The sequence below is a fragment of the Rhea americana genome, unplaced genomic scaffold, assembly GCF_003343005.1.
Source record: "Rhea americana isolate MKP2758 unplaced genomic scaffold, rheAme1 scaffold_23, whole genome shotgun sequence".
Classification (NCBI taxonomy): Eukaryota; Metazoa; Chordata; class Aves; order Rheiformes; family Rheidae; genus Rhea; species Rhea americana.
This window is the reverse complement of record NW_028186346.1, coordinates 2,112,879-2,138,478: the sequence shown is the minus strand read 5'-3', so window position 1 is coordinate 2,138,478 and position 25,600 is coordinate 2,112,879. Positions and strand designations below refer to the sequence as shown.

General features: G+C 36.7%; 1 protein-coding gene across 1 annotated transcript in view; it reads right to left on the bottom strand.

Annotated features, from left to right (window-relative positions):
• The window catches only part of GPC5 (glypican 5), a 712,598-nt gene that overhangs the window by 439,585 nt on the left and 247,413 nt on the right, over positions 1-25,600 (bottom strand). Inside the window, exon 7 of the mRNA XM_085306027.1 lies at positions 6,198-6,318. Within this exon, the coding sequence (XP_085162153.1) occupies positions 6,198-6,318 (121 nt within the window). The remainder of the gene's footprint in view (positions 1-6,197; positions 6,319-25,600) is intronic.

The window sequence follows — 25,600 nt, the reverse complement described above, 5'->3', positions numbered from 1 at the left end:
AGCTCTTTTGAAAATATGTATTAATTTGCCTATGCTGCTGTGCATTGATGAAAGCTTTTAAAAGCACAGCTGGGAAGTCTAGTCGTTAGTACGACAAATCAGTGTCAAAACAAAATCCCATCTYACTGGTTTTGTAGCCTTTCTGAGATAGGCAAATGGGCAAACGGTGGCATGGTGAAACACAGTACTTACAACGCTGTAGTAATGAACACTAGAAGAGGAAAGATTAGTTTGTCGCCCTCATGAAATGTTTTATGAATTCATGGCATCTATTCRGCTAAAGGATTTAGACATCGCTTTGTTCACTCAAGACCCATGTCTAATGTGCACATGTAGTCAGAAGAAAGTTAAGGAGGAAAAATTAACCTCCTCTCTGTCACTCAGAATTTCTGAGATGTACCTAGAAATCCTTTGACAATAAATCCCAACCAAACATGACTCAATTGTCCATAGGTCTGATCTCATGTAAAAAGTGTATATTCTTACAATGCCATACTGTAATACTTTTCTATTTGGCACAGCTGAATTTGACCCAAAACTTAGGGTTCAACTACTGAAACATAATTTTTAAAATTCTTTAATCTGGCATGAATTGTTTCATAAACACATTCAGATTTTTAGAGAGTTATAAATTAGTAGCTAGATATTGGTTTTAATCTATCTTTAGCTTCGAGAATTTGTATCAATAGCAAGAATATTATATTGGATTCTCATTTCAGCATAGATCTGACTAATTACAATTAGATAGCGTTTCCATTAGTGACATTTTTCAGCCCTTTGCAGTGAAAACAAATACTATGCCAAATATCAGACAAGGGATATAGCAATATAGGATGAGAGCTCTTCTGGATAAGTTCAGGCATATCTTTTGTTGCACCTAGAACTAGGATATTGTTTATCCTAAGAATTTAAGTTTCCAGTATAGTCAGTGAAGAGTAGCAGGAGCCTCTGAAGATCTCCAGAGGGGGATTTTGTTGGCCAAATTYAAATGGAGAGATATAGTGGAATTTTCTACTATGGCAGGATATTCTAAAATTAGGAAAACTTTATTTCACTTATAAAAACCAGTTCCAAGAAATTTCTATTATTTTCAAAAGCATTCTTGGGGTTGTCTTTTGAAATACRTTGAAAGAATCAAGTTCCACATCTCCTGTAATCACAGTACCRAAACATCATATTTACTTCATAACCTTAGTATTTGTACTTGCAGGAATGACTAAATGAATCATWCTTTTAAATTATTGGAGAAGAAGGAAAAATAATTACCATTATTACTTTTGCCATATGCAACTGACTTTGCTTGTCATGATTGCCTATTAAACAAGAGTGACAGTTTCAGATTAGAGTACATATGAGAATATGCACTGAAACCAKTATTTGCCTACCGTGAAGATAAATGAATGAGGAAGAGCCCATTTAAAAAGCTCTCCAAAACACTAGTCTGTACAAATAAGGATTTTTTTTWAAAAAAGAAGGTGACTTTGTCAAGCTATTTTCACCACTGACTGTCATTCAGCAAAGTTCATGTTAGTTCCTCTAATTGCACTCTGTTACGAGAAATATGAACSCATGGAGTCAAGAGCACAGATTATAGCAGTCAGGGTCCAACAGAATCAGAAAGTTATATTGATTTTTGGTAAATCTGCTACTTACAGAAAAGAAGGATTACTGTAAGCCTCTCAAAAAGGAAAAGTGTCATATGGGCCATTGAGGCATATAGTAAAAAAGTCTTTGTTGAAAAGTCTATAAACTCTTGTGCTAGCTTAACCCTAGCACAATAGCCCAGAAACCATAGCCTACTGGGAAGAGATACTTTAGATTATGCAACAAGTTTTATTGCAATGGTTTAAGTTTTTATAGACTAGAAACTAACAAATTAAGAATATGTTTAAACATCATATGTTTAAATATTTTAGAGCAGATTCCTTGCTAGAGATCTGTATGCACCTGTATATATACCTAGTGAGAAAAGAAGAAATATTCAGAGGCCTGTTCTTTTCTGGAGGCAGAATAGTCTTTAATCCATTCACTCATGTGCATATTAAAGATAACCAAAAATGTATTTTTAATGCATCTGTCTGTCTTTTGCTACTTGATGATATTTAGTCATGTGTACAATAAATATGTGCAGTCTGATTTTCTGAGTGCTCACAAGGGTTAAGTGGTCCCTCCCTTTTATCTCAACGGATTCATTTCCTTATCCTCCTGCCTGGATTCTTGAAAGTAAAAAGCATAATTTATTGCAGTTGGCAAGAAAAGTGATAATAGATATCTGCTTTCATTGAGGACAAAGGAAAAGGAGAGTTTTAGAGAACAAAGATTTCTAACACACTTTCTACTCTGGACATAGTAGAGATAAATATTGTTTCTGTTCTGGAAGGGCAAAAGTTAATCAGGATATATCTCTATCTGACATCAGTTCTGCAGTCTCAATGCCAGACTGGCCATCCGCATTGAAATAGTTCTATCGTAGCTTGATCATCTTTTTTTATAATCATTGGAAAGAAATATTTAACCATAAAATTAAAATCTTTTTAAAAGCTCCCCAGATATTTGGATGTTTCTTTACAAGTTCCTTGCTGTCTGAACTATTTTCAAGATCTCTGAGTTGGAAAGAGTAATTTCAGAGAAATAAAAACCAAAAAGTTATTCTATGTATCTATACAGCTCGGATACATGCAAAAGGATAAAGCTTCATTTTGAAGTAGAGACTTTAGTTTAGCTTATGGTTTGATGATCCTATGATCTGACATAACTCTTTGAAAAAGCAGAAGGTAGCAGTATGAGAAGATTCAGTATATTTGCTAAATATTTCTCTTTAGAAAATGATGCAGGGGTGAAATCCTTCAGTTCAGACACCTACCTGCAATCTACATTGTAGATGCCAGCATGTGGGCAATGCATCATCAGCTCCTTTTATATTCTATATTGTGCCTAAAGAACTACTCTTCTCACCCTGAAGCAGACGCTTACATTTGGTCAAATGAGCGGCCGTCTAGGCTCCATGGACTAGACTTACACATAAGGGAAGCTTAAACACCCACATGTAGGTGTCTGAATGCAGAAATGAATCCCACCCCTACAGTAAACAAATATCACAAGCTCATCATTGATTACATTACATTTCAGTGCTTTTCACCATGTTGATTGTCAATAGTGCCAGAAGCGAAGTTCCTGATTCTGCTGGAGGCTGTTTGCAAGTGGAACAGACCCTTGCGTCTGGAAGGCCTTAGTACAATGATGGGCTACACAAGCAAAAGAAAATCAGGCTGTACTTACCACTGATTCACAGACCTCTGGTGTGGCAGRGAAGGAAGGGCTATATCCTACGATGGCATAACGATAGAGAGAGCAATGCTGCTTCAGTATTCTATGTCTTCAAATGTTTAAAGGCTGATGTGAAAAGTCACATAAACCTGAATTATCACTCTCTTCCCTTCTCCTAGCACASAGCAAATGGCAGCATTACGTGCTCCATATGAATCACAACTAAATAACATAAATTAACTTGTTTTGCAAGCAAGCTTACAGGAATTACATATACATGGAGTTTACAGACAAATAATACAAATCATCTGTCATATGAGAAAAGAATGAAAGAATTGGGACTGTTCAGCCTGGAGAAGAGAAGACTGAGGGGGGGTTTATACACATTATCAATGTGTATAAATATCTGAAAGAAAGGTGTAAAGAGGATGGGGCCAGAGTCTTCTCAGCAGCGCCCAGTGACAGGACAAAAGGCACTGGGCACAGAATTTGCACAGGAAATTCTGCTGGAATATAAGGAAACACTGTGAGGATGGTCGAGCACTGGAAAAGGCTGCACAGAAAGGTTGTGGAGTCTCYAGCTTTGGAGATATTCAAAAGCCATCTGSACATGGGCAAGGTGGATATACCCATCCTGGGCAAMCTGCTGTACATGACCTTGCTTGAGTAGGGGGRTTGGATTAGACCCAAAGGACTCCAAAGGTCCTTCCAACCTCAACCATTCTGTGATCCTTYRATTCTGTAAAATAAAYGGTTGCTTACAGAGATGGAAAGTTACATATCACTGCTAATTTGTGTTACCTTAAAGCTTGATTAAAGCATACAAACCTCCATAGATTTCATGAATGATTAGTTCTGAAAATCAGAGCAAATATAATTTTTCTACCAAATAGGCTCTTGCAGTGCATTAATACTGCTTGGCTAGCATGTTGAACTTCAATTTGTAGAGACCTGTAAGGTCTCCACAGTACACTAAACTTTTCTTTATTTAATCTCTTAGGCTGGTCCATAGTTTGCTGAACATGTGATTCATCCTTTTCATAYCACAAAGGACAAAAAGGTGATCTTTTGAACTTGAATCTCCAATTCACCCTCCACAACCTCCTTCTCCAAGCAGTAAATGATAGAGAAAAAAAGCTTTTCTGCAGTTTCATCAGCCTTTTTATCTGATAAAAAACATTTATATATTGAGTCTCTAAGGTATTTGATGTTCYCTTTATTCCCTAACCCTATTTCAATACTCAGATCTGAAAGAAAGGAAACTATCCCATAGAAAGATATTATATTTGCAGGTTAGTAAGACTTGCAGTATGTAAATTTTAAGTCCTTATGACCAAGATTTGTTCTAGTCTTTTGGGATGAGGTGAATAAGCTCTCAAAATGAAATACCTTATAATGGAATTGTTCTGTTGCATCCTTTTTGATCCTCATCTGAAGAGGAAACAACACAACTCCTAGTCTCAAGGGGAAAACAACACAATAAACTATAAAATGCAGTTTTAATATCAAAGGATGGCATTCCTGGCAGATGAAAGACCTGGAAGATTACCCAGAAGGATTTACATTCTTTTTTTTCCCTTTGGAGGATAATTTGTAGTTCTTAWTTAAGCCCTAGCATCCCTATGGAAGCAAAACTATGCTCACTCTCATATCATTTTAAGAAAGAAGAGACAAAAGCAGGGTGGTTGGAAGGCTGAAAAAGATKTTTGTTTCTAACTGGAAGAAAAAAAGATTCCTTTTGAGATCGAATCTGTATGCCACTTCTCCTAGAAGACACCCTGACCAAAGCAAAATATTTTTTCTCTGTCTTGTCTACTTCATTCTTTCATCTGTTGWCAGAGAAAACTTATTTTTCAAAAACAGAGAAAGAAGAACCAACAGAGTTCATCATATTAGAATGGCTTTCTTATTTCAACTCCAGAAGCTACTTGGGGAAGGAAGTTCAAAAGGTGCCAAGAAGATGGAAAAACAAAATTAAAGTCAGTTCTTAAATAGAACTAAATGAACCAGTCCAGGAATAACCCTCTAATATCCCTAACTCTCAAGCCTGAGGAATGCTGTAGAGAGGAGAAAGTTGCCAAGCTTGCGTGCCATTCCTAAATAGCCTTTCCTTTTAGCAATGCCGAATACAAGATATGGAACCAGAGGGATTACTGCCAAGGAGACCAAAGCCATTASAGCATTTCTTTTATACTTAAGGCAGCTGAGTCTTCAGATCAAAGYAGAAACCTGTATTTTCTGACTGAAATATGGACTCATCAGCAAAACTCCTGTTGATTTCAATAGGGTCAAATTTTTATCCTGTAGTTCTGGCAATCTACATGTATCGATATACACTTTAACCATATAACAAAAGACAGCTGTAATACCTCTTAGATATATTACAATACTACAGTTACATAGAAACATATTGGAAYTGGATGGCTTGTAAGTCTTAAATTCAGTACATCACACACAAGTACAGTAGGTCATGTACACCAACTTCTACAGCAAGCCTGCTGCTCTTGTTCAGACTTCCTAGTATTCCTGCTTGTCCTACAACAAACCGTTACAGCAAGTCTTGTTTAGAAAGATGTCAGATTTAGAAAAAAGGCATGGGGGAAAATTATTTGTTTTCAAACACCCACACCCTGCTAACACTCCTAAATTATACTGATTGCACTTCCATTTATTGCARTGACAAGCTGTACTCATAGGTACAGATGTCTCAGTTGCCAGAGACTTTCAACATTTAGCTACCATATACAAACCTTTTAACTATATAATTGTTAATAATTGGAGCTGAAATATTTTATGCAGAAATAATAGTTTTTTTGGTGTGAGTGTGCATTGAACAATAATTCGAATTAACAGTTAACTTTCACTACCATATTAGGTTTTAGTGCTTAACTATAATAAATAGTACATATCCATAGGTAAAAGCAGCTTACCTGAATAATATGTTTCAGCTTGTCAATAATTTGACTTATTACAGGATCTGTTCCTTTTACTTTTACTTCTGGATTCCCAGACTGAGCTTTGATTCCACTGCCAACCACACGATGAGTGTAGCTAGTTTAACACAAAAACACACACACAAAATGATTAATTAAACTATTGTACTCTAAAAGAATCATCTTCTAGTCTAAATTATTTCAACCCTCATGGCACAAACGTTCCATTTTAATGAGATACATTCTTTTTATGCACATATTTTTAATAGAAAAGAAATATAGCACAGTATAATTAGTACACTCCATAACATAGTATTATTTATTATAGCTTTAATTTTACCATAAATTTTAACAAGAAAGTAGTTATATAAATTTTGAAGAGGTAAACATTTAGGAGTAAATGTGTTATGCTTTTTGTGTGAAGGCTGTCTTTGTTAAATACAAACTGCACAGTGGTTGACTAAATGCATGACATTTTAGATTTCCATAAACTACAGATTCTACATACACTGTATATTCAGCTTACTAGATGTTTGTATGTGCACAGGCAACATGGCATGTTCAAATTCTGCAGAAACTGAGTTTTAGGAAAAATTTTGCTGGTCTTCTTAGCACCACAGAGAACCTTCTGTGCATGAAACAACCAGAGAAAAATTGGTGTTATTTGCTGCCTGAGTTTGCAGATAGCTGGAAAAAAAAATGTTTCTGAGGGGCAAGGACACCTCTTCCTCAGGCTTTAGGTCATATATCGACTGCTAAAGAGGATACTTTACAACATTGCTTATTTTATCACTGATTCTTCTGGCAAGTGAAATTGGGAAAAGGGGGAGGAGTCAATCAGCTGAATTACAGCTGGTGAAAATTAGCATAGAAAAAGGACTATAGAGAGAAAATCAGAAAAAAAATATACAATGATAGAAAAGAAGAAAAGAAAGGACAGAAGACAAGAAAAAGGGGAGAAATATCACTAGAAAAGAATGAACATGTTTTCCCCACTTTATAGTACTTAAGAGTACTAAACAATGAATGATGTTCATTAAACTGATATGACCACATAGCAACAATATATTATCTTTGATATCTGCTTAAATATCAACTTGACTTAAGTAATATTCAGGGTAGTCCTAAGGATGCATACAACAACCCAGATGCCATTTCTAAACTGGCACTGGTCATCCTCACAGAAAGATATTAGCCCCTTTGTACAAAATGACCCTGTCTTCTCTAGGTGTCAGAAATTACAATTTGCCTTATATACATGTGACAAAAATTGTTAGCTTCTTTACGCATTATAATGAGATATTTCATTCTGACTATAAGTTCTGCAACATGCTTGAAAAGCCAAATTCTGAGGCCCAGCAGGGCTTTTGCTGATTTTAAATAGATAAAAATCCAGCAGTCTTTCTTTGCTTAGGTCTTTTAAACATTCAGTTTTGCACAGAAAGTACTAAAATTTGAGACCCTCTACATACAGCTTTACACACACTATTTAGGGCAAGTGTACTCTCTATTTCTTCAGCATTCAGTCAAGTTCAAAGGAAGTAAACATAATATCAAATTTAAATTTAGTTATGCATCAAGATATTGCAGCAATGATCACCTAGGAATAGTCACAAGTCAAAGTTTAAAGGCCCAAGCTTTATTCATTCTTCATTAGAGAAAATACATTATCAGCTGTATTCAATATTCAGGACACACTATATCAGCTAAAGGTAAATACTAAAAATAATAAGCCTATTACTAAGGCTATTACTGAGGCCATTACTGATTCACTAGTCATCCTATTACTTGAAATAGATGTTAATGCTGCACAATCAGGAAAGCAAGGCTTAATGTAGTTAATGTAGTTCATTAGAATGTGGCAGTTGAAATGATTTTAAAAAGAATCTTCATAGCAGCATTGGATATACTGAATATATGAATGCTTGATGTACTCCACAGAGTGGTTTATAGCGGACGCCTTTTTTAGCCCATGTTAGTGATGGAATAAAACTTTTTATTGGGATGTATACAGAATCTGCAGCCTATCTGCTAGACATGAGAGAACATTTAACAAAGCTATTTCCGTAGCATCCACAAATCTTTTGGGAGCTTCTTAAAAAAAAAATAAATAAATAAATAATAAAAGCCACATACTAATTTCCCTAGCTCTTATCCTCAGAAATCCATCTTTCATAGTCATTTATCTAAATCAAAATAGATAATTTGATATAGAATTCCTTATTTCCTTCCCCTTTTCAGCTGAAGTATACGGCACTATAAAGACAACYGGTATGGCAATTTCTCTTCATACTACAACAATATATATAAAAAAAAAAATCTTAAAAGTTTGTGGGTGTTCATCGTTCACTTCTCTCGCTTTTTATTTCGTAGGATATAAAACCTATATTCTCATTTTCTGTCTCTCAGAACTCCTGGATTAATACCTTTTCTCAAATGCTACAAAACCAACTATTACTTGCCAATGATCTTTAGAACTGTTTGGAAAAGAATACCATTTTCTTTCTGTAATTCAGTTGACCACATCCATTTCTCTAACCATGCTGGAAGAAATAAACCATACAGAAGTAAACTATATAAAATTTGAGATTTGACTAGGCTACAATTTAATTAATTTATCTCATTGGAGATGACCAGCTCATTCAAGGCTGGTCATCATTCCTTCCTCAGTTATTTCCACGTGGTAAGCGCAAATAAAGAAACTTTTGGATCCAGGATTGGTACAGTCATTACTGGTTTCCAAGGCCTCTGGTTTATTCTGAAGTCTACTAGATATTCCAACATGTTTCCAAGCCTACAGGGGTTATTATATCTTTCTCTAGCCTAAACAAACTTCTCCTGCTTTTCAGGAATTGGATTATTTAAGATTTACAAGAATTTTACTCCTTCAAGACTTTTTAATTTTATGTCAGGGAGAATCTGACCTTGGAATTAATTCTCTAGGTTCTGGATGCCAATTTTCTCTCAGGAGCATCTCTTATAAAGCATCACATATGGAAAGTAAAAGGGTAAATGACAAATAAAACCTAATACTCATTTGCATGGAAAAGGAAAAGGAATGTAATACAATTTGGCGTCTGAAAGCAAAAATCCTTCTCCTCAAATTTTGTAATATTGATTTTGTGTATCAATTCACAGCATAAATTTTGAACAACTCTTTTCATGTGATGCTGCATGGCTAAATGATACAGGTTGCAGTACAGAACCCCCAAGTGTTAATACATCCCACATACTGCAGTAAATGAACCCACTTGATGGCATTTTTTCCTGGCATTAGAAATCCTAACTCATATTAAATTTTCGTTCAATGAAAAGTGTTTTGGCTTTGAGCAATTTACATTAAAAACTATCATTTAATTTTGAGGTTTTTGTAATTACAGGAACTGACAAGGCACTAGTCAGGTCGAAAACACTTGTTTCTTCAGGTGTAAAATAAGGCATTCACAAAGCCTTATGAAACATAGTGTTATTGATTCTTACCATAAAAATAAGTTTATGAAAGTCAACTCTTCCTGCTTAATCTGCTCTTCTGATGATTGAAATATGGTATTTTTCTGCACACAAAAATTCTAACTTTATATTTATGTTGTTGTTTTATTTTCCAAATTTCATTATGTTTAATTAAGAAATGTCTACAAATATAACATCTTCAGACTTTCTAATGTGGACTAAATGATCTGTCAGAATTAAATGAGCTATTGGGAATCTACATATGATACATAAAACTTCATCCCTGTTGACTTTCATTTATATGCAAAATATGTTTCTCTTAAGATGGGGGAAAATGTAAAAATTTCAGACTCTTGGTTTGAGAGACTTCATTCATTATAAAGTTTTAATAGAGCATTAATCACTTTCTGCTTCTTTTACTCCTAATGTACAACCAATGCAAAAAAACATTTTAAGGATCCCCACAGAGGTAGCCTGACTTGAGCAAGTGTTGCTCCGATTTGAATCCCAAAGAAAAAAAAATGACAAATTTCTTGTTAGAGAAGTAATAGACCCGCCATCTGTGCTCATTTCTTCTGTGCAAGCATAGTAATGTATCACATCACTTTAATAGGCAGTCTTAGTCCCCAAGTACTATTCATTTTCATCAACACTGGAAAAAAGGCAAGCAGTGATATATTTGTACTCTAGAAACATGTTTTAAATGATGATTAACAAGTTTCCTATTCTCTGAGTTCAATATATGAATATTCATATAAATTTCTTATTATTCTCTATTGTATCTATGAACATAGTTGTTATTTTCATTCGATTGCATTAATATCTCTGTTAAAAGAAAAGGTCATGTTCTATGGCTATTGCTGATTTCTTGGTTCATGCAATTTGAAAAGCTATTAGAAGTAATAAATATATGAATCAGCCATTTTTTGATATAGCGCTTAAGGCAGAGCTGTGTCTGTATACTACTTCAACATTAATAATCTATATTATATTGTGAAGACAGCAAAATACTGATAAATCACATTTCCTGTCAACACCTGAGCATGATTTTTTACTCCTTTATACTAGATTCATGGAGTTATATCAATGTAGAATGGATACAGTGGGTATACAGTAAAGTATAAAATCAGTGCTAAACATGGGTCTGACCCACAAAGTTTTGATCCAGATCCACCTTCCCCAGTGGTGGCAGTGTTTTGCTTCAGATCTGTCACTGTTTAAATTTGGGGCTACAGATCTACACATTACTTTAGTACTACTTCAGTAGCAAATAAATTTCAAGTAAAGCCAAATTTATTTAGGGCAACCTTTTGATAGGTAGAGCTGATAAAGGACTCTTTTAAGAAGCCAATTCCATAACTATGAAAGGAAGGAACATAGGAATTAGGGAAATCAGGACAGATTTTCCACCTTTCAAATGGAAATTTCTGAAATTTAATTTATGAAAGTGTACAGATGTGCATTAGAACCAGAGCTCAAGTAGAAATAGAAATACATTAAACTTCTGTGCTTCACTCATACTAATATTTAGAAACAGTATAATCATTTCAGCTGAATCTCATTATACTAAGAGTTTAGCCCAGAAAACCAAATAAACAAACAACAAAAAATATTTCAAAATAAGTACTCCCAAGAGTGGAAGAGTCTGCATGGCACCAGGGCTTGCCAGAGACAAATGTGTATTAGTAATGTTTATAGCTTTCTGATGTAGGAAAGGGGAATTAAGTGTGTCTGGTGGAAAGAATTGAACAATGTTTGCCTGGAGACTAGTGATGGTGCTATCCTGAAAACAACATGAAAAAGTAAACAAACCAGTCTGGAGATCTTAACATAAAGAACAAATCCAGAGGAGTAGAAGAAAAGAGTGCTGTTTAGATGACATCATCTAAAGTATTATTTGATTAGGCAACCTATGTAATGCTCAGACCAGAAAACTGGCAGTATAAACCTGGAGTGGTAAGGCAAACTTGGTGGTGGGGAAGTGAGTGAGATATGTATGAGATATGCGCATGGTGGGAGGGGTTCCTCCAAAGACCTGGATGAACAGCCACCAGAAGCTTTAAATYCGGTGTGGCAGCACTGGGGCTTCGCGGAAGGAGGCGCTGGAGTCTTTGCCTTGTTGCTGGACCTGTGACAAAGCTACACGGTGGACCCTGCCCTGGACCATGGTGAGCATGTCCTCATCCTTGCCAGCGGTCTGAGTGAACCACAGTTCCTCCCCAGCTGCCCATCAGGACGGGGGCACAGGAGCAAGGTTCCCCAGCRCAGGCAGGTCAGGTGCGAGTGAGGTGTGTGTGTTGTAAACGTCATTTGTCATTGTTCTGATTTAGTGTTCTGCTCAGTACTRTTGCTTTGATAGTTTTAGTTGTTATTACCTTATTAATCTTAGATAATAAAATAAGTATTTGAATTAAACACAGGTTTATCTGTTTCCCTGSCATAATCACATTAAATGATAAACCATCACAGCCCCTCTCCAGAAAACTGTGGGGGCAGAAGGCATTGAAGGTAGGAGAGCTGCAAATGCTTGTGGTCCAGTGCCACGGCTGCACTGTGACAAACTGGTGGAGGATGTAGACAGCATGAGGCTGCCCTGCGAGGCCAAATATTTTAGGAAAAAAATAAAGACAAAGAATCATTTTGTTGCTGTTGAATATGCGTGTCTTTGAACATTTAATAGTAACAGACAATATTATCTATCRAAAAAGCCAGTGACTGACTATCTCAAAGACAGATTTCCAGCTTTAGAACTGCCCTTTCTTTACCCATAGAAGGGGAGATACTCAAGCTATATTAAATCCAGACATAGAATCCTTCTTAAAACTTGCAAAGTATCAAGCACAAGAGTCTGGACTGCATACCTAGACCTTGCAAAGTCAAGAAACAGTCTGGCTGGCCCTAGAAGAAAAATCCTTCTAAATACTTGGACTTCCTGAGCAATCCTTCTACATAGAAAGAAGAAATGCTTTAGAAAAGCAATCRCAAAGGTGTACTTGTTGCCCAGGGAACTGCTTAGAGCTGGACCTGTTAGGAACGTGTGCTGACTGAGCTTTTTAAGTATTTGAGTGTCTGAGTTTGGAGAGTCAATAGTTTTGATAGTTGGTGAAAATGGGTACAAGACTGGCATGACCTAGACATGCAGTGCCGATAGCCCATTATTCACCATCAGTGGGGATATCTTGAACATCCAATCCCAGGTACTCCTTCTGGGATTCTGAACTCCTTTTCCTAAACTGTGTCCCCCCCCCCCTTTTTTTTTTTTTTGGTTTGTTTAGTTGATTTGTTGCTTGTTTCGTTTGATTACAACCTGAAGTTAAGCACCGAAGCAAAGAGCTGGGCTTTCTAACTTGGTTGCAGAGCCAGAGTAACACAGCTTCTCGGTCACAGCAGCACAGCATAGCCCAGCTGCTATGGCATTTTACAAGTAAAATGAGGACACACACCTTTTAGACTTATCTGAGTCTTAGGGACATTCAGAGAGTGCAATAATTCACTGGAGACGGAAAGCAGAGATATCAGTAAAGGGAGGGAGGATATGGTTAAGATGCACTGGTTTCTAAGAATCTGACATAAAGTAAATACATACTTCAGTGTCCTAAAAAAAAGAAGAAGAAGAAGAAAAAGAAAGAAAAAAAGAAAAAGAAGGAAAAGACCAAAGAAAACCTAAATCAATTCTTAAACAAAAATCTTGCGGTTTTCCTTCTCCCGTGTACTAAGAACTTCTGACAGTGACCTAAATGTTTTCAGTGTCAAGAAAAAGATTATATAGTCACAAACAAGCCCAGATGAGATCTGACAGTTTGATACTTCCTAATAATTGCACCAGTAGGACCCACTCCACTATGGAAAAGTTGCATCTTTCAAGTACAGAAAAATCTTAAACTGATAAATATCTTCCTAATGTTGATGACAAATATATATTGTTAGTATAGAATAGTAGGAACTCTCTAGGCATGGTAATGAGGGCCAAGATACTCAAATAATCATGAGGAATATTGACAGTACAGAAACATTTAAAAGAACATGTTTTGAATGAGGCTAAAATACAAGGCAAACTTTTACTTGTAAAAAATATATACAGATGCATATGTTAAAAGTTTGAATAAAAAGTTTATTTTCTTTCTCCCATTATCACAGAATCATAGAATCACAGAATCAGTAAGGTTGGAAGGGACCTCTGGAGATCATCTAGTCCAACCTCCCTGCTCAGCAGGGTCACCTAGAGCATGTTAGACAGGGTTGCATCCAGGTGGCCTTGAAGATCTCCAGAGAAGGAGACTCCACAACCTCTCTGGGCAACCTGTGCCAGAGCTCCGCCACTCTCTCAGGGAAGAAATTCCCCCTCACATTCAGGCGGAACCTCTATTTCACTAGCCACAGGCCTCCAACTAGACTCCATGCCACTGATGATGACCCTCTGAGCTCTGCCTTTCAGCTAGCTCTCAATCCACCACACTGTCCAGTTGTCTAATCCACACTTCCAGAGCTTCTCTAGGAGGATGTTATGGGAGACAGTGTCAAAAACCTTGCTGAAGTCAAGGTACACAACGTCCACTGCTCTCCTCTCATCTACCCAGCCACTCATTCCATCATAGAAGGCTATCAGATCGGTTAAGCAGGATTTCCCCTTGGTGAATCCATGCTGGCTACTCCTCATCACCTTCTTTTACTCCATATGTCTGGAGGTGACATCCAGAATGAGCTGTCCCATCACCTTTACCGGGGATGGAGGTGAGGTTGACTGGCCTACAGTTGCCTGGGTCTTCCTTCTTGCCCTTCTTGAAGACTGGAGTGACAYTGGCTTTCTTCCAGTCCTCAGGCACCTCTCCAGTTCTCCAGGACCTTTCAAAGATGATGGAGAGCATCCTGGCAAAAACATCCGCCAGCTCCCTCAGTACCCGTGGGTGCATCCCATCCGGGCCCATGGATTTGTGGATGTCTAGCCTGCCCAGAAGGTCTCTAATCCTTTCCTCCTCAACCAAAGGAAAGTCTTCCCTTCTCCAGAATTTCTCCCTCATGTCCAGGCTATGGGATTCCTGAGGGCTGCCCTTAGCAGTGAAGACTGACGCAAAGAAGGCATTCAGTAATTCTGCCTTCCCTGTACCCCTTGTCACCAGGGCTCCCGCCCCATTCAGTAGCAGGCCCACATTTTCCCTAGTCCTCCTCTTGCTGCTGATGTATTTGAAGAAGCCCTTCCTGTTGTCCTTGACATCCCTTCCCAGACTCAATTCCAACTGGGCCTTAGCCTTCCTCGCAGCATCCCTACCTACTCTGACTGCATTCCTGTAATTCTCCTAAGTAGCCTGTTCCATCTTCCACAGTCTGTGTATTTTCTTCTTCTGTCTGAATTTGGCCAAGAGCTCCTTGCTCACCCATGCAGGWCTCCTGTCCCTCTTGCTGCATTTCTTACTCATAGGGATGCACCGCTCTTGAGCTTGGAGGAAGTGATGTTTGAATGGTCATGTTGATGGTCTGTAGGCTTGACAGGATTCAAACCTACAGGGCAAACCTATAGGGCCTATCTAAAAAAAGAAAAATATTGTCTAGGCAGTTCCAAAAGTTGGGAACCGCAGTCTTTGAAATTCAGGGGTGTCTCATTATGTTGACAAGGCTTTATAGAATCTGAATGAGGGTCTAGTATTCATGTTCTTTTTCTAATTGTTCTATTCTATGTCTTCCATGTTTACAGAATCATAGAAGGGTTGAGGTAGGTAGGGACCTCTGGGGACCATCTAGTCTTGCTCAATGGTCTTGCCCCTGCTCAAGAAAGGTCACCTAGAACGCATTGCACAGGATCACGTCCAGGTAGATTTTGAATATTTCCAGAGAAGGAGACTCCACAACCTTTCTGGGTAAGCTGAGCCAGTGCTTTGTCACTCTCACAGGAAAGGAGTTTTTTCTCAAATTCAGGTGGAACTTCTTGTGCTTCAGTTTGTGCCCATTGCTTGCATACCACTTGTCCTGTCGCTGGGCACCACAGAAAATAGTCTGGCCGTATCCTCTTGACACTCTCTCTTAAGGTATTTGTAGAAATTGATAAGATCCCCTCTCAGTCTTCTCTTCTCTAGGCTAAACAGGTCCAGCTCTCACAGCCGTTCCTCACAGGGCAGATGCTCCAGTGCCCTAATCATCTTCTTAGCCGTACACTGGACTCTCCCCAGTAGCTCCATGTCTCTCTTGTACAGGGAAGCCCAGAACTGGACTTCCCCAGTACTCCAGATGTGGCCTCCTCAGCGCTGAGTGGGGGGGAGGGGAGGGGATAACCTCCCTTGACCTTCTGGCTACGTTCTTCCTAATGCACACTAAGATACCCTTCTTGGCTACAAGGACACATTGCTGCCRTGTGGTCACCAGGACTCCCAGGCCCTTTTCCACAGAGCTGGTTGTACAAGTACATTCCTGGTTGTACAAGAGTTCAGCTTCACCAAGAGGAAGACAGTGTGCCATCAATGATGTTTGCAGGGAACTGCATACCACCAAACTCCATGGTTTTCTATTTTATTTTTTAGTGAAAATGATTTCTTTTAATGAAAGTAACAAAGCTCAAAGCCAACAAAGACTTGAAATTTCTCTTAATTAGACTGTAGGAGAACTTGGGCTGTACCTATCTACCTTTCCAGAAAACTATGTTTCTGCATGTGCTCATACTCCTGGAATCTGCAGTCAAAAATGTAGTTATCAGTTAAGATAGTCAGTTCTTCCACTTACTGGCAGAAGTTCAGTTTAAGAACAGTTTATAATAATAAAATTCATTTTTATACATCTAAGCTTGAAACACTGTACAAAGAAGCAGATGAGAACTGCATTCTTCCTGATGATACTGAACAAAAAGAACTGAATGACAGACAGGGTAGCTCTGCCTTTAATGTTCTTAGGTTCCCTGAGTATGGTCAAAAGGACATCAAGCAAGTAARTCTAGCAAAAGAAGACCTGAGGATTCAACTGAAGAATTCAAACTTGCTGCTTCCTCCACTGCGTGGAAGAAATGATGGCTAGCTTCTTTTAGACATTTAGAACACATTCCAAGTGAGTCCAAGTGAGACATTAAGGTAGCAAAAAGTGTGTTATCACTGCTAATCTCCAGCACAGTACCAAATATCTTGGCAGTCAAGCCTTTCCTGAGAAAAGTGGTGATGTTCTGCACCTAAGAAATTTCAGCTGTTCCCCTCATCCTGATGTCTCTCTAGCAGTTGACACGTCTACCGCTACCTTCCTGGGCTTCGACAATGCTTGGCCTGGCTGACCTTATCAAAAGCTGCTCAGGTATAGCTATGTTAAGTTTCTCAATGCTCCCTGTTATAGGATCAATATTTCGAGACAACTGCTGTGGTTTTGAAGGGCTCAATCACTGGGTTACATTACCCTACATCTGATATGTTCATGTGTAAGAAGTCACTGCTGTAGAAGATTCAGGTTGCTCATAGCTTCCATAACTGAACAGAGACACTGCTTGAGGAACAGGGGTTTTGAGGGTCATTTGGTGGCAGTAGGATTCTCACTTCCATTTTTAATATTTCATCTCAAAGTGAAATCTTAATTGATAGCATTACAGTCATCTCCATGACAACAAGCAGCCATCAAATATTAAATCCTTATCTGCTGACAATGGAGAAGTCTCTCCCTTGACTTTATTTTCTGCATTTGGAATTAATTAAATGTAAATGAAGCAATGCTTTTCATCAGCTGACCGTTTGGCACTACCTTTTATGAAAAATCAAGCAGGAGAAGAAATTGGGCAAGCACTGAAATCCTAGTGAAACTATTTGGAATTAGTTGTTTCTCTCTTGTGAATTCTTATGAAAATTCCAGTCAGAGAGAATATAATATGCAAGAGATCAAGCAATGCACTTTTAAAAATAATGTATTTACTATATTTGTCCTCATGGTAAAATATTGTATTGCTCTTATTTTGTCTCTTTTACTGGCACTCATACAGTGACCAAGATACAACTTTTGCAACATGCTCCTTCATGAATTGGATTTTTTTGTTTTTATATTCTAGTTTGGAAAACTAGGCATTCATGTACAAGCATTGCCAAGGGACTCGTTTTGTTCAGCTTCTCAATTTGAGTTCTGAATTATTTCACAGCTTAGACTGCACTCACAAGATACAAGCAAATACCTGTTTGTATATAATTGCACTGTACTAAAGAATGGTATGATAGCAGTGTACCTACTTCATTTTACTTTATTTCAAAGTTGTTTGTTTTATAATTGCTGTTTTACACTTGCTGTTGCTAGTATCTTCATTAMTGCTGGACACTTTAAAATTCCAAATAATTGTTAACAGAGAAACTAACAATTACCTGAATATTAATACAAAGGAAATATGTGCAGTAACAAATGAGCAAGGGTGTTTAGAGGGGAAAATTTTAACTGACAAGCTGAACAAATCAAAGAGGTGTTGTGATCATCAAAAACACTTGGGACCTGGACAAAGTTGTTGACTAGTTTTGTTTAGTGTATAGGCTAAGATCCRTAGGAGTAGATACTATTACAAAGTAAACATCAGAAAAAAAAATCTAAATTTCAAAAATATTTTACACTTAGTTATCAGAGTAATTGTACTATTTCTAACACATTTAGCACAGAAATAAACGTTTCAAATACTTTTTCATTTTTAAAATAAAAAAAAGGCTTTGCATTTTTGAATGAGCAAYTCTTTTTAGATTTGAAATTTGTCAGATATTTAAAGAAAAGATTGCATACACCCCTTAAATTTATGGAAAATATTAAGATATTAAGTACAGAAAACAACTTACTAAAAATTATCTTGTTTTAATTTACACAAGAAATATTTTCTTCTAATCTTTTGGGCTAAAATGTATCTAATAAAAAGTATCTATGCATTTTTCTTTCAGTCACTATAACTGCCTTGTTAAAGGAAAGAATGCAGGTCAGCCTAAAAGCTTGTCTACACTTGAAAAYTAAGTGTTGTGTGTTTGAAATACTCCTTTTCAAACAGGTATTTCAACTTGTTTATTTGATACTGGAATAAGGAAAACTTCACTAGTGTATATAATAAACTCTTGCAGATTCTTTCAGAATATATCTCTTAGCGAATTTCCAAGTGTAATCTATGCCTTAGTATTTCACATTGAATGAGAACAGTCACATCAATAATTTCCTTTCTGTTCTGATCCTAGAGTTGTTCTTCTAAAAGCTCAGAAAATAAATAAATAAATAAATAAATAAATAACATACCGGATCTCAGTCACCAAAAACCTCAGAGATTTTTGGTGATTAGAAGCCAGTTCATCATAATTTGGATGCTTAGTTGCATTCTCTGAAAATAAATTCCTAATAGTCAATAATAAGTGCTAACAGACATAAATAAATGTGCCTGAAGGCCTCGCTAGGCAGACTGGTCTCCACTTGGAGAATTCCAAAAGCATTAGTTTTTCTTCAGTCACTATGTATGGAACATGTTTAAAAGGCTTGCTTTAGTAGACACCTGAAATTCAGTGCAAGATGTGTGCCTAAGTTAGATAAACTGCATCCTTCTCACAAAGACCTTGCAACTCCTATTAAAGCAGAAACTACTAAAGCTAAATTTTCTTCATCAGAATAATATATTCCACACACTGAAAACTCATGTTTTGAGGCTCTCTTTTAGCACRATAAATAAATTCTGCTCACACTTTATATTGATGCAATATCACAGTTGTGACAGTTTTCAAATATACCAAATTTGACAGAATCTGCATAACTCATTAAGATACTCTATTTCAAACTAAGCTTATATAAAATGTTTTTAAAATAGAAACTTTTGCTGATGATTTTCCTTCCTCCTTTTCTTGGACATCATCTGAATAAAGCAGTCCACATTAATTCAAAGAATTCRTGAATAATTCTGCTAAAATACTTTGAAAGCTTAAATATATTTCATTATAGCTGCTGTTATTTTCAATTGTAAAAACAGTATCTGTTTAATGTTAGGATTATACAGGGATTTTATTTATTATTACTGTTTCAAAATTGTTTCAAAAGTCCAGTAACTGGTAGGATTCTCACTGAAAAGATACCAAGAAAAATAATCATCATGTCAATTAATGACTACAATAATTTATTGGTTATCTAGATCTACATTTCTCAGTATTATGTTCTTAAATTCTTTATATGTGATGCAAAAAGAACTCTGTAAGGAACAAGATAAAATGGCAAATATCAGCAATATTCTGCCAAACGAAGACATAAACTAAGAAAACAGAGTTTGTCAAGCACCCAAAATCACCTTAGGAAAATGGGAAACTGCCTCCCTCCAACGATCTCCCAGTTCTCCACAGAGGCAAGAGAAAAGGCATCCGAGAGGGAACTGCTATCAATCTGCAGTGCTCCTTAACAAATAAATGTGCTCTAGCAATTGCAAGCTCCACTGAAGAGAACAGAACTGAAGGTGAGCTCTGAGACAGATATTTCATTTAAACTAGGTGCCTTGGGTAAGTCACATGTTTAAAATTGAGAAAATAAATTCTTATTACATTAGAAAATAACTAAACCACAGACAAATACAAGTGCACTAAATCTAGATAACTAAGGACAACAACATTTCCTTCTTCTTGCAGTATTCTTGAAATCTTCTTACAGCCCTAATAATTCTACTGTACTTGTATTTAATGGAGCAATGAAAGGAGAGATATTAGTTATCATAAACAAGCACGTAAATGTTTATTGGGGATAGCTGGCAAAACAAAAGGAATTATCTTGRAAACAACACAAACAACTTGAAAATACAAAGCTGTCAAGCCTAATTAGTTTCAAACAGAGAAATCTGCTTCTTTTATTGGACACTAAAATATTTCTGCTTGAAATTGGCCGAAGTCTCTCTCTCTCTCTATCTCTCTGGAACTATTTAGGACACCAAACCTTGGAGGCAGTAGTCTTACATTTCACGTTTTCTCCAGCATGACACTTCAAGGTATAATCCAAGGTATCCTCTATAGACTCGGAATTTACTTGATAGTTTGGGGATTGGTACCTGACACAATGCTGACATGGTCAATATTCGTCTCGCAGCCGTGCRGGAACCACCGCACTGCAAATCACATGTCAAAGGTGCACTCTCACAATCCATTCTTTGTTATTGAGTGGTTTGTGTTTTCTGAGGTAATTTATGGAAAATTAGCACAAAATGACAGGTAAGTTATGGTGAAGGACTATCAAGCAGATAATAAACTTGAATATCATTACCCACAAAAGAAAAGAAGTTCATTCTGCAAATAAAGGTCAAATGAAGGAATCGGCCTAAGTTGCTGTGTAATACAAGTATGAAATACAAATGCACTGACTGAGCCATTTCACAGACCTGTTCCTATTTATTCTCAGTTGTGAAATTCCCCGTAGTGGTGAAGCTGCTTTTTACTGACCCTTTTGGTAACACTCAGAGTTAGCAAAAGATCGATGGATTAATAATAAATACATTAATTAATTCATAAGTGGCCCATCTATCCATCCCTTTGGCATTAGATTCATTGTGTCAGACTAGTTTATTTAAGTTTACATGAAAAAAGATACTGCAAATTGGGAGCTGATGTCACATATCCAGCACRTGATATTTTTGGTCTAAAATGTTTTATGAGTCCTATGTGCTTAATATTAATTCTCTAGATTTAGTTTTTTACAAAAAAAAAAAAAAATCATCTGAACCATATCTGCTTTCAATACTTTAAACCCCCACAGAATGTAACATTATCTTCAGGAGATACTAGGTATAATTCTTGTATTATTTAAACCAGTTTTACCCCTGTGTAAGCATGTTGACTTCATGTACATATGCATGGCAGGAAARTTAGTCCCCTGCTATATCATTACACAGTTTGGGTCACTTTTATTTTTCTACAGAGARTATCAGGCATTTTGCTGAAAAAGAGTTTTCTCAGCAAGCACAAATTTGTTCAGATACCAACCTGTAACTGTTTTCTGGTTTGTTATTCACCACACCTTCCCAGATTGCTTTTGCGTAACAAGAGCTGCATTGCCACTTTGCAGAGCACAGTAGGTAGCACATGTGAAGAACAAATATGGAGTTACGGGTCAGAAGCTCTGCAGCAGTCTGTACTCTAGCAAACAACAGAAGAGCATTACAGTAAAATTCCAGTGCTACTTCTAGTGCTACTTAACCTTTATGGGAAATTAAGCACACTTTTTAGCATATTTTACCAATTACAGTTATGCAACTGTTTACTCTGCACTGATCCTTAACTAGCCTTATACCAATCATAAATATGGCTGCCTTAACTTTTGACACTTTCCACCCTTCCTGATAGGCATGGTAGTTMATTTTTAAAGTGTTTCAGAACTGAGCACAAAGAATAGGCACTTTAAAGAAGGTTGTTCTCAAGGATAGTGGCATATGTATGAAGAGCTCTGATTCAGAAGCCTCTCACAGCAGAGTAATCATCAGCTGAAGTGTCTGGAGGAGGCTGAAGGGTTGTGTGTGGAGTCGGTACAGAGGTAGCTGAACTGACCTATTAAGGCTTGTATCTTTTATCTCAAATTTTATTAGACACACGTGGGGAAAACATACTTTTAGATTATATTTTCTCAGAATGGGAATGATGTAGTGACTACGCACGCAGTGCATCACAGTACAGGGGACATAAGAAGGGATAAAGACACATCTGAGAGTCTTTGAATGTTTCCTACCACACTTCCACCCAACAGGATACACTGGTTTTGCACATGTGTATATTGTGGTAGCACCTCTTTATGTTTCTTAAAAAGAATAACTTATTCTTTGCCGTTTGTAGACATTACCAACATATGTATGAATAAAAATGCTTCCACAGCCAATAGTACATTCTTTAAAGATAAGGATTATAGGGAGGCTTAAGAGCTTTAATATACCTTTTTGTTTTCCTTTTCTTCATAGCCTCCTCCTCTTTTTGTGTCTTTTTCTATATATTTCACTCAGTACAGTAAGTTATTATTTTCTTTTAGATGTGAGTTGTTGYAGTTGAATGCATTTTCTTTTTAGTGGATAAAAGTTCAGTGGACAGCAGTAGTAAAAATAATTTGTACAGAACAGCAGAGAAGATCGTATCTCTGACTCCTAATAAAAACAATGGTTCAATCTGAAAGTCACATTAACCTCATTAATTTTTCTTTCGTTTACTCTGCTGTGACAATATTACAATGAAAATGTGACAGTGATTCAGTTTCACCCTCCTCTTCCTGCTCCCCCAAAGTTTAACTAAATATAGACTTTATACAAATATGACTCAGCTTTCCCCTAAGAATACCCCCTTACAGGAGAAGAAAGATGATAAAATGATTATTACTGGGATTCTTCTGACCTATCTTTAGCTGTCTGAAAATAAGGAGGCTATTGCCTAAGTTTCTCTTACAGTCAACTCAGAGAAACAAGAGCCTCTTGAGAGAAATTGAGCACCTACTGCAGGATGAAATGATGACTCTCCATCTTCACTGACTAATGACAGTGCCCAGACAACTCGGCTAGACACAATACCAAACTTTTAAATTACTAAACTGAAAGGAAATTGTATTAGTCTTGGGGGACTCGCATTCAAGCCGTGAGTTCACTGCAACAAGCCCATTACTCTCTCTTTCTGTTGTCTGTTTATCAAGTCATAAYAACTGCTACATGCCTGCATCACAGAAGGCACTGTGAAAAGACAAGCTAAATATTGTGATGCATCTAGCTATTATCACAGTGGAAACTGTTATACCTGGGCAGCAGCAGTTGGATGTCAAAGAACTTTGAATTTTGGGGTTTTTTTTTTTGAACGTGCAGTTCAATATGTGCTAGAAAACAGTGTAGCTAATAACAAGTTTATCTTTCTTTTTGTTCCAAACGAAGCTCAAAGTATTTCACTTATGGAAGTATTTGGTAGATACTGACAAATTGAAGGAGAACACTTACGAGCAATTTATAAAGATTATAATGGACTGCTGGAAGCTAAAACTCTTCCCAATAAAAGAAAGGTTCCACCTTCATCCTTTAGGATCAAAAGGAGAGGAAGTCTATTGTTGGTTGTAAGTTTGGAAATGTCTGCAGTGAAGCTCTGTGTGACTGCTTAGTATGCAGTCTAAAGAGAGAATCAATCTAGGCAATGCTGTTCTCAGAGATTTCATTTTTAACTTCACTTGTGATATTGCCTTGGTTATAGAAATTAATGTCAAGTAAGTAACAAGGGGTTCAAGGATAATGTAAGTCAAACAGTCCATCTTCCCTATGGGAAAAGCTGTCAAGAGAAGAGAAGAAAATAGGGTCAAAGTGTTGCCAAAACAATTCTTGCTTCAGGGAAAAGCACCCTGCCGCAAGTGTTACATGTCTGAAAATATTTAATGTATTTTGTGTTGCAAAAGTATATAATTCTACTCTCTCTCTCTCTTTCTGAGTGTATATATATATATATATATATATATGTATATATGAGTATATATATGTACAGACATGCAAACATTTTTGTTATGATCTACAACCATTAGATTTCACTATTTCTGTCCAGTAGCATAGATCCTAACAAAATCATCAAAGTGTTTAGGAACAATGGCTGGATTTTAAAAACATTTTGATAATGAAAAGACTGTCACTGAGAGAAAAAGACATAGTTCAATATCATAGGACTTAAGAAAGCACAGTTTCCCATAGTTTCCCTTATGTCTATACATATTCCTGGTTTAACGCTGACCAATTAACTGGAAACTAGGTCCATAACACCATAAAAGTGTTGCAATGGTATTTCAACCATAACTTTTAGGCCACTGGCCAATGTCAGGAAAGCCACAGCCTAACTTCTTCTACAAATTCGGTGAAGAAAGAGTAGTATAAGAAAGGGGTTCACAATAGCCAGCACAATCAGTTTTGGTAAAGAGGAATTTATAAGTAAGACTTTAAATATAGGATCCTGTGAATGTTTAGTTAATGTTATATCATCTATTTTCTACAGAAAACTACTTCATCAGGCAACTTTTGTTCACATCTATATATCTATTTATTGCTAACAACAAATCGATTATGAATAATATCTTAGGTGCATGAAGATCTTAGGTGCATGAAGATCTTGGTAGACGGGTCACAGAGAGGAGAAAAATATAGTGTCAGCTCTCCAGTATGCCTTCAAAGTTGGCTATTAAGTGGGTCAGACCTTGGGGATGAAGTAAGAACAGTATCTTTGGCTGTGGGTTAACCAAATATTCAAACACCTGAAGCTCAATGTCAAGCATAAGTCTTAAATTCTCCTTACATTATCTAAAGTTTTCCTTTATGTTGTGAAAACCTACTCTATGTCCTCCAGCACAGCAGATAGGAAGCTTGATTCAGTCCATCTAAGTTGAGAACAGTTTCCCTGGTAGCAATAGAGACTAATAGCAAGTGCTATATAGACATGATGAAAAATCTCAGAACCCAGAAGTATCCCTAATACATTGCAGCTTGCTTTGTCAATATCCTGAGGATATAACTTTATAGTTACTGCATACAGTGAATTAGAACAAATTCACTAAAAAAATCATATTAAAAATGGACTTCTTTTCAGAACCACTGGAATCCCTTAATCTCAAGCTTGTTCTCAAAACTGCAGAGTGCATATTCTTTGGAAAATATCTATGTGCATGTTAGTAAAATGGTCCCTGTCTCAAGCCTATTAATATTTTTCCAAAAAAATAAGTTAACAGTGAATACTTTCTACTTGTATGCAAAGCATTGACTGTAAATAAATCTTCTGAATAACTTTCAGAGTGACTAATAGCTTGTCAGAAAACTTCATAATATTGATGTAATAATTTTCAGAATGTAAATATGGAATAAAAAAGTCTCATTTCTGATTCATTCTCATACACTGGGACTTCAAAACTGCTTCATAAAGAAAACGTGTCCCTCAGAAAAAACGTAGCCTTGAATTCTACATTTCTTCCTCAAAAAGCTCCCAAAGGTTCTGGTTATTACTTATTTTTGATACTTTTGAATATGCTCCATAGAGATCTGA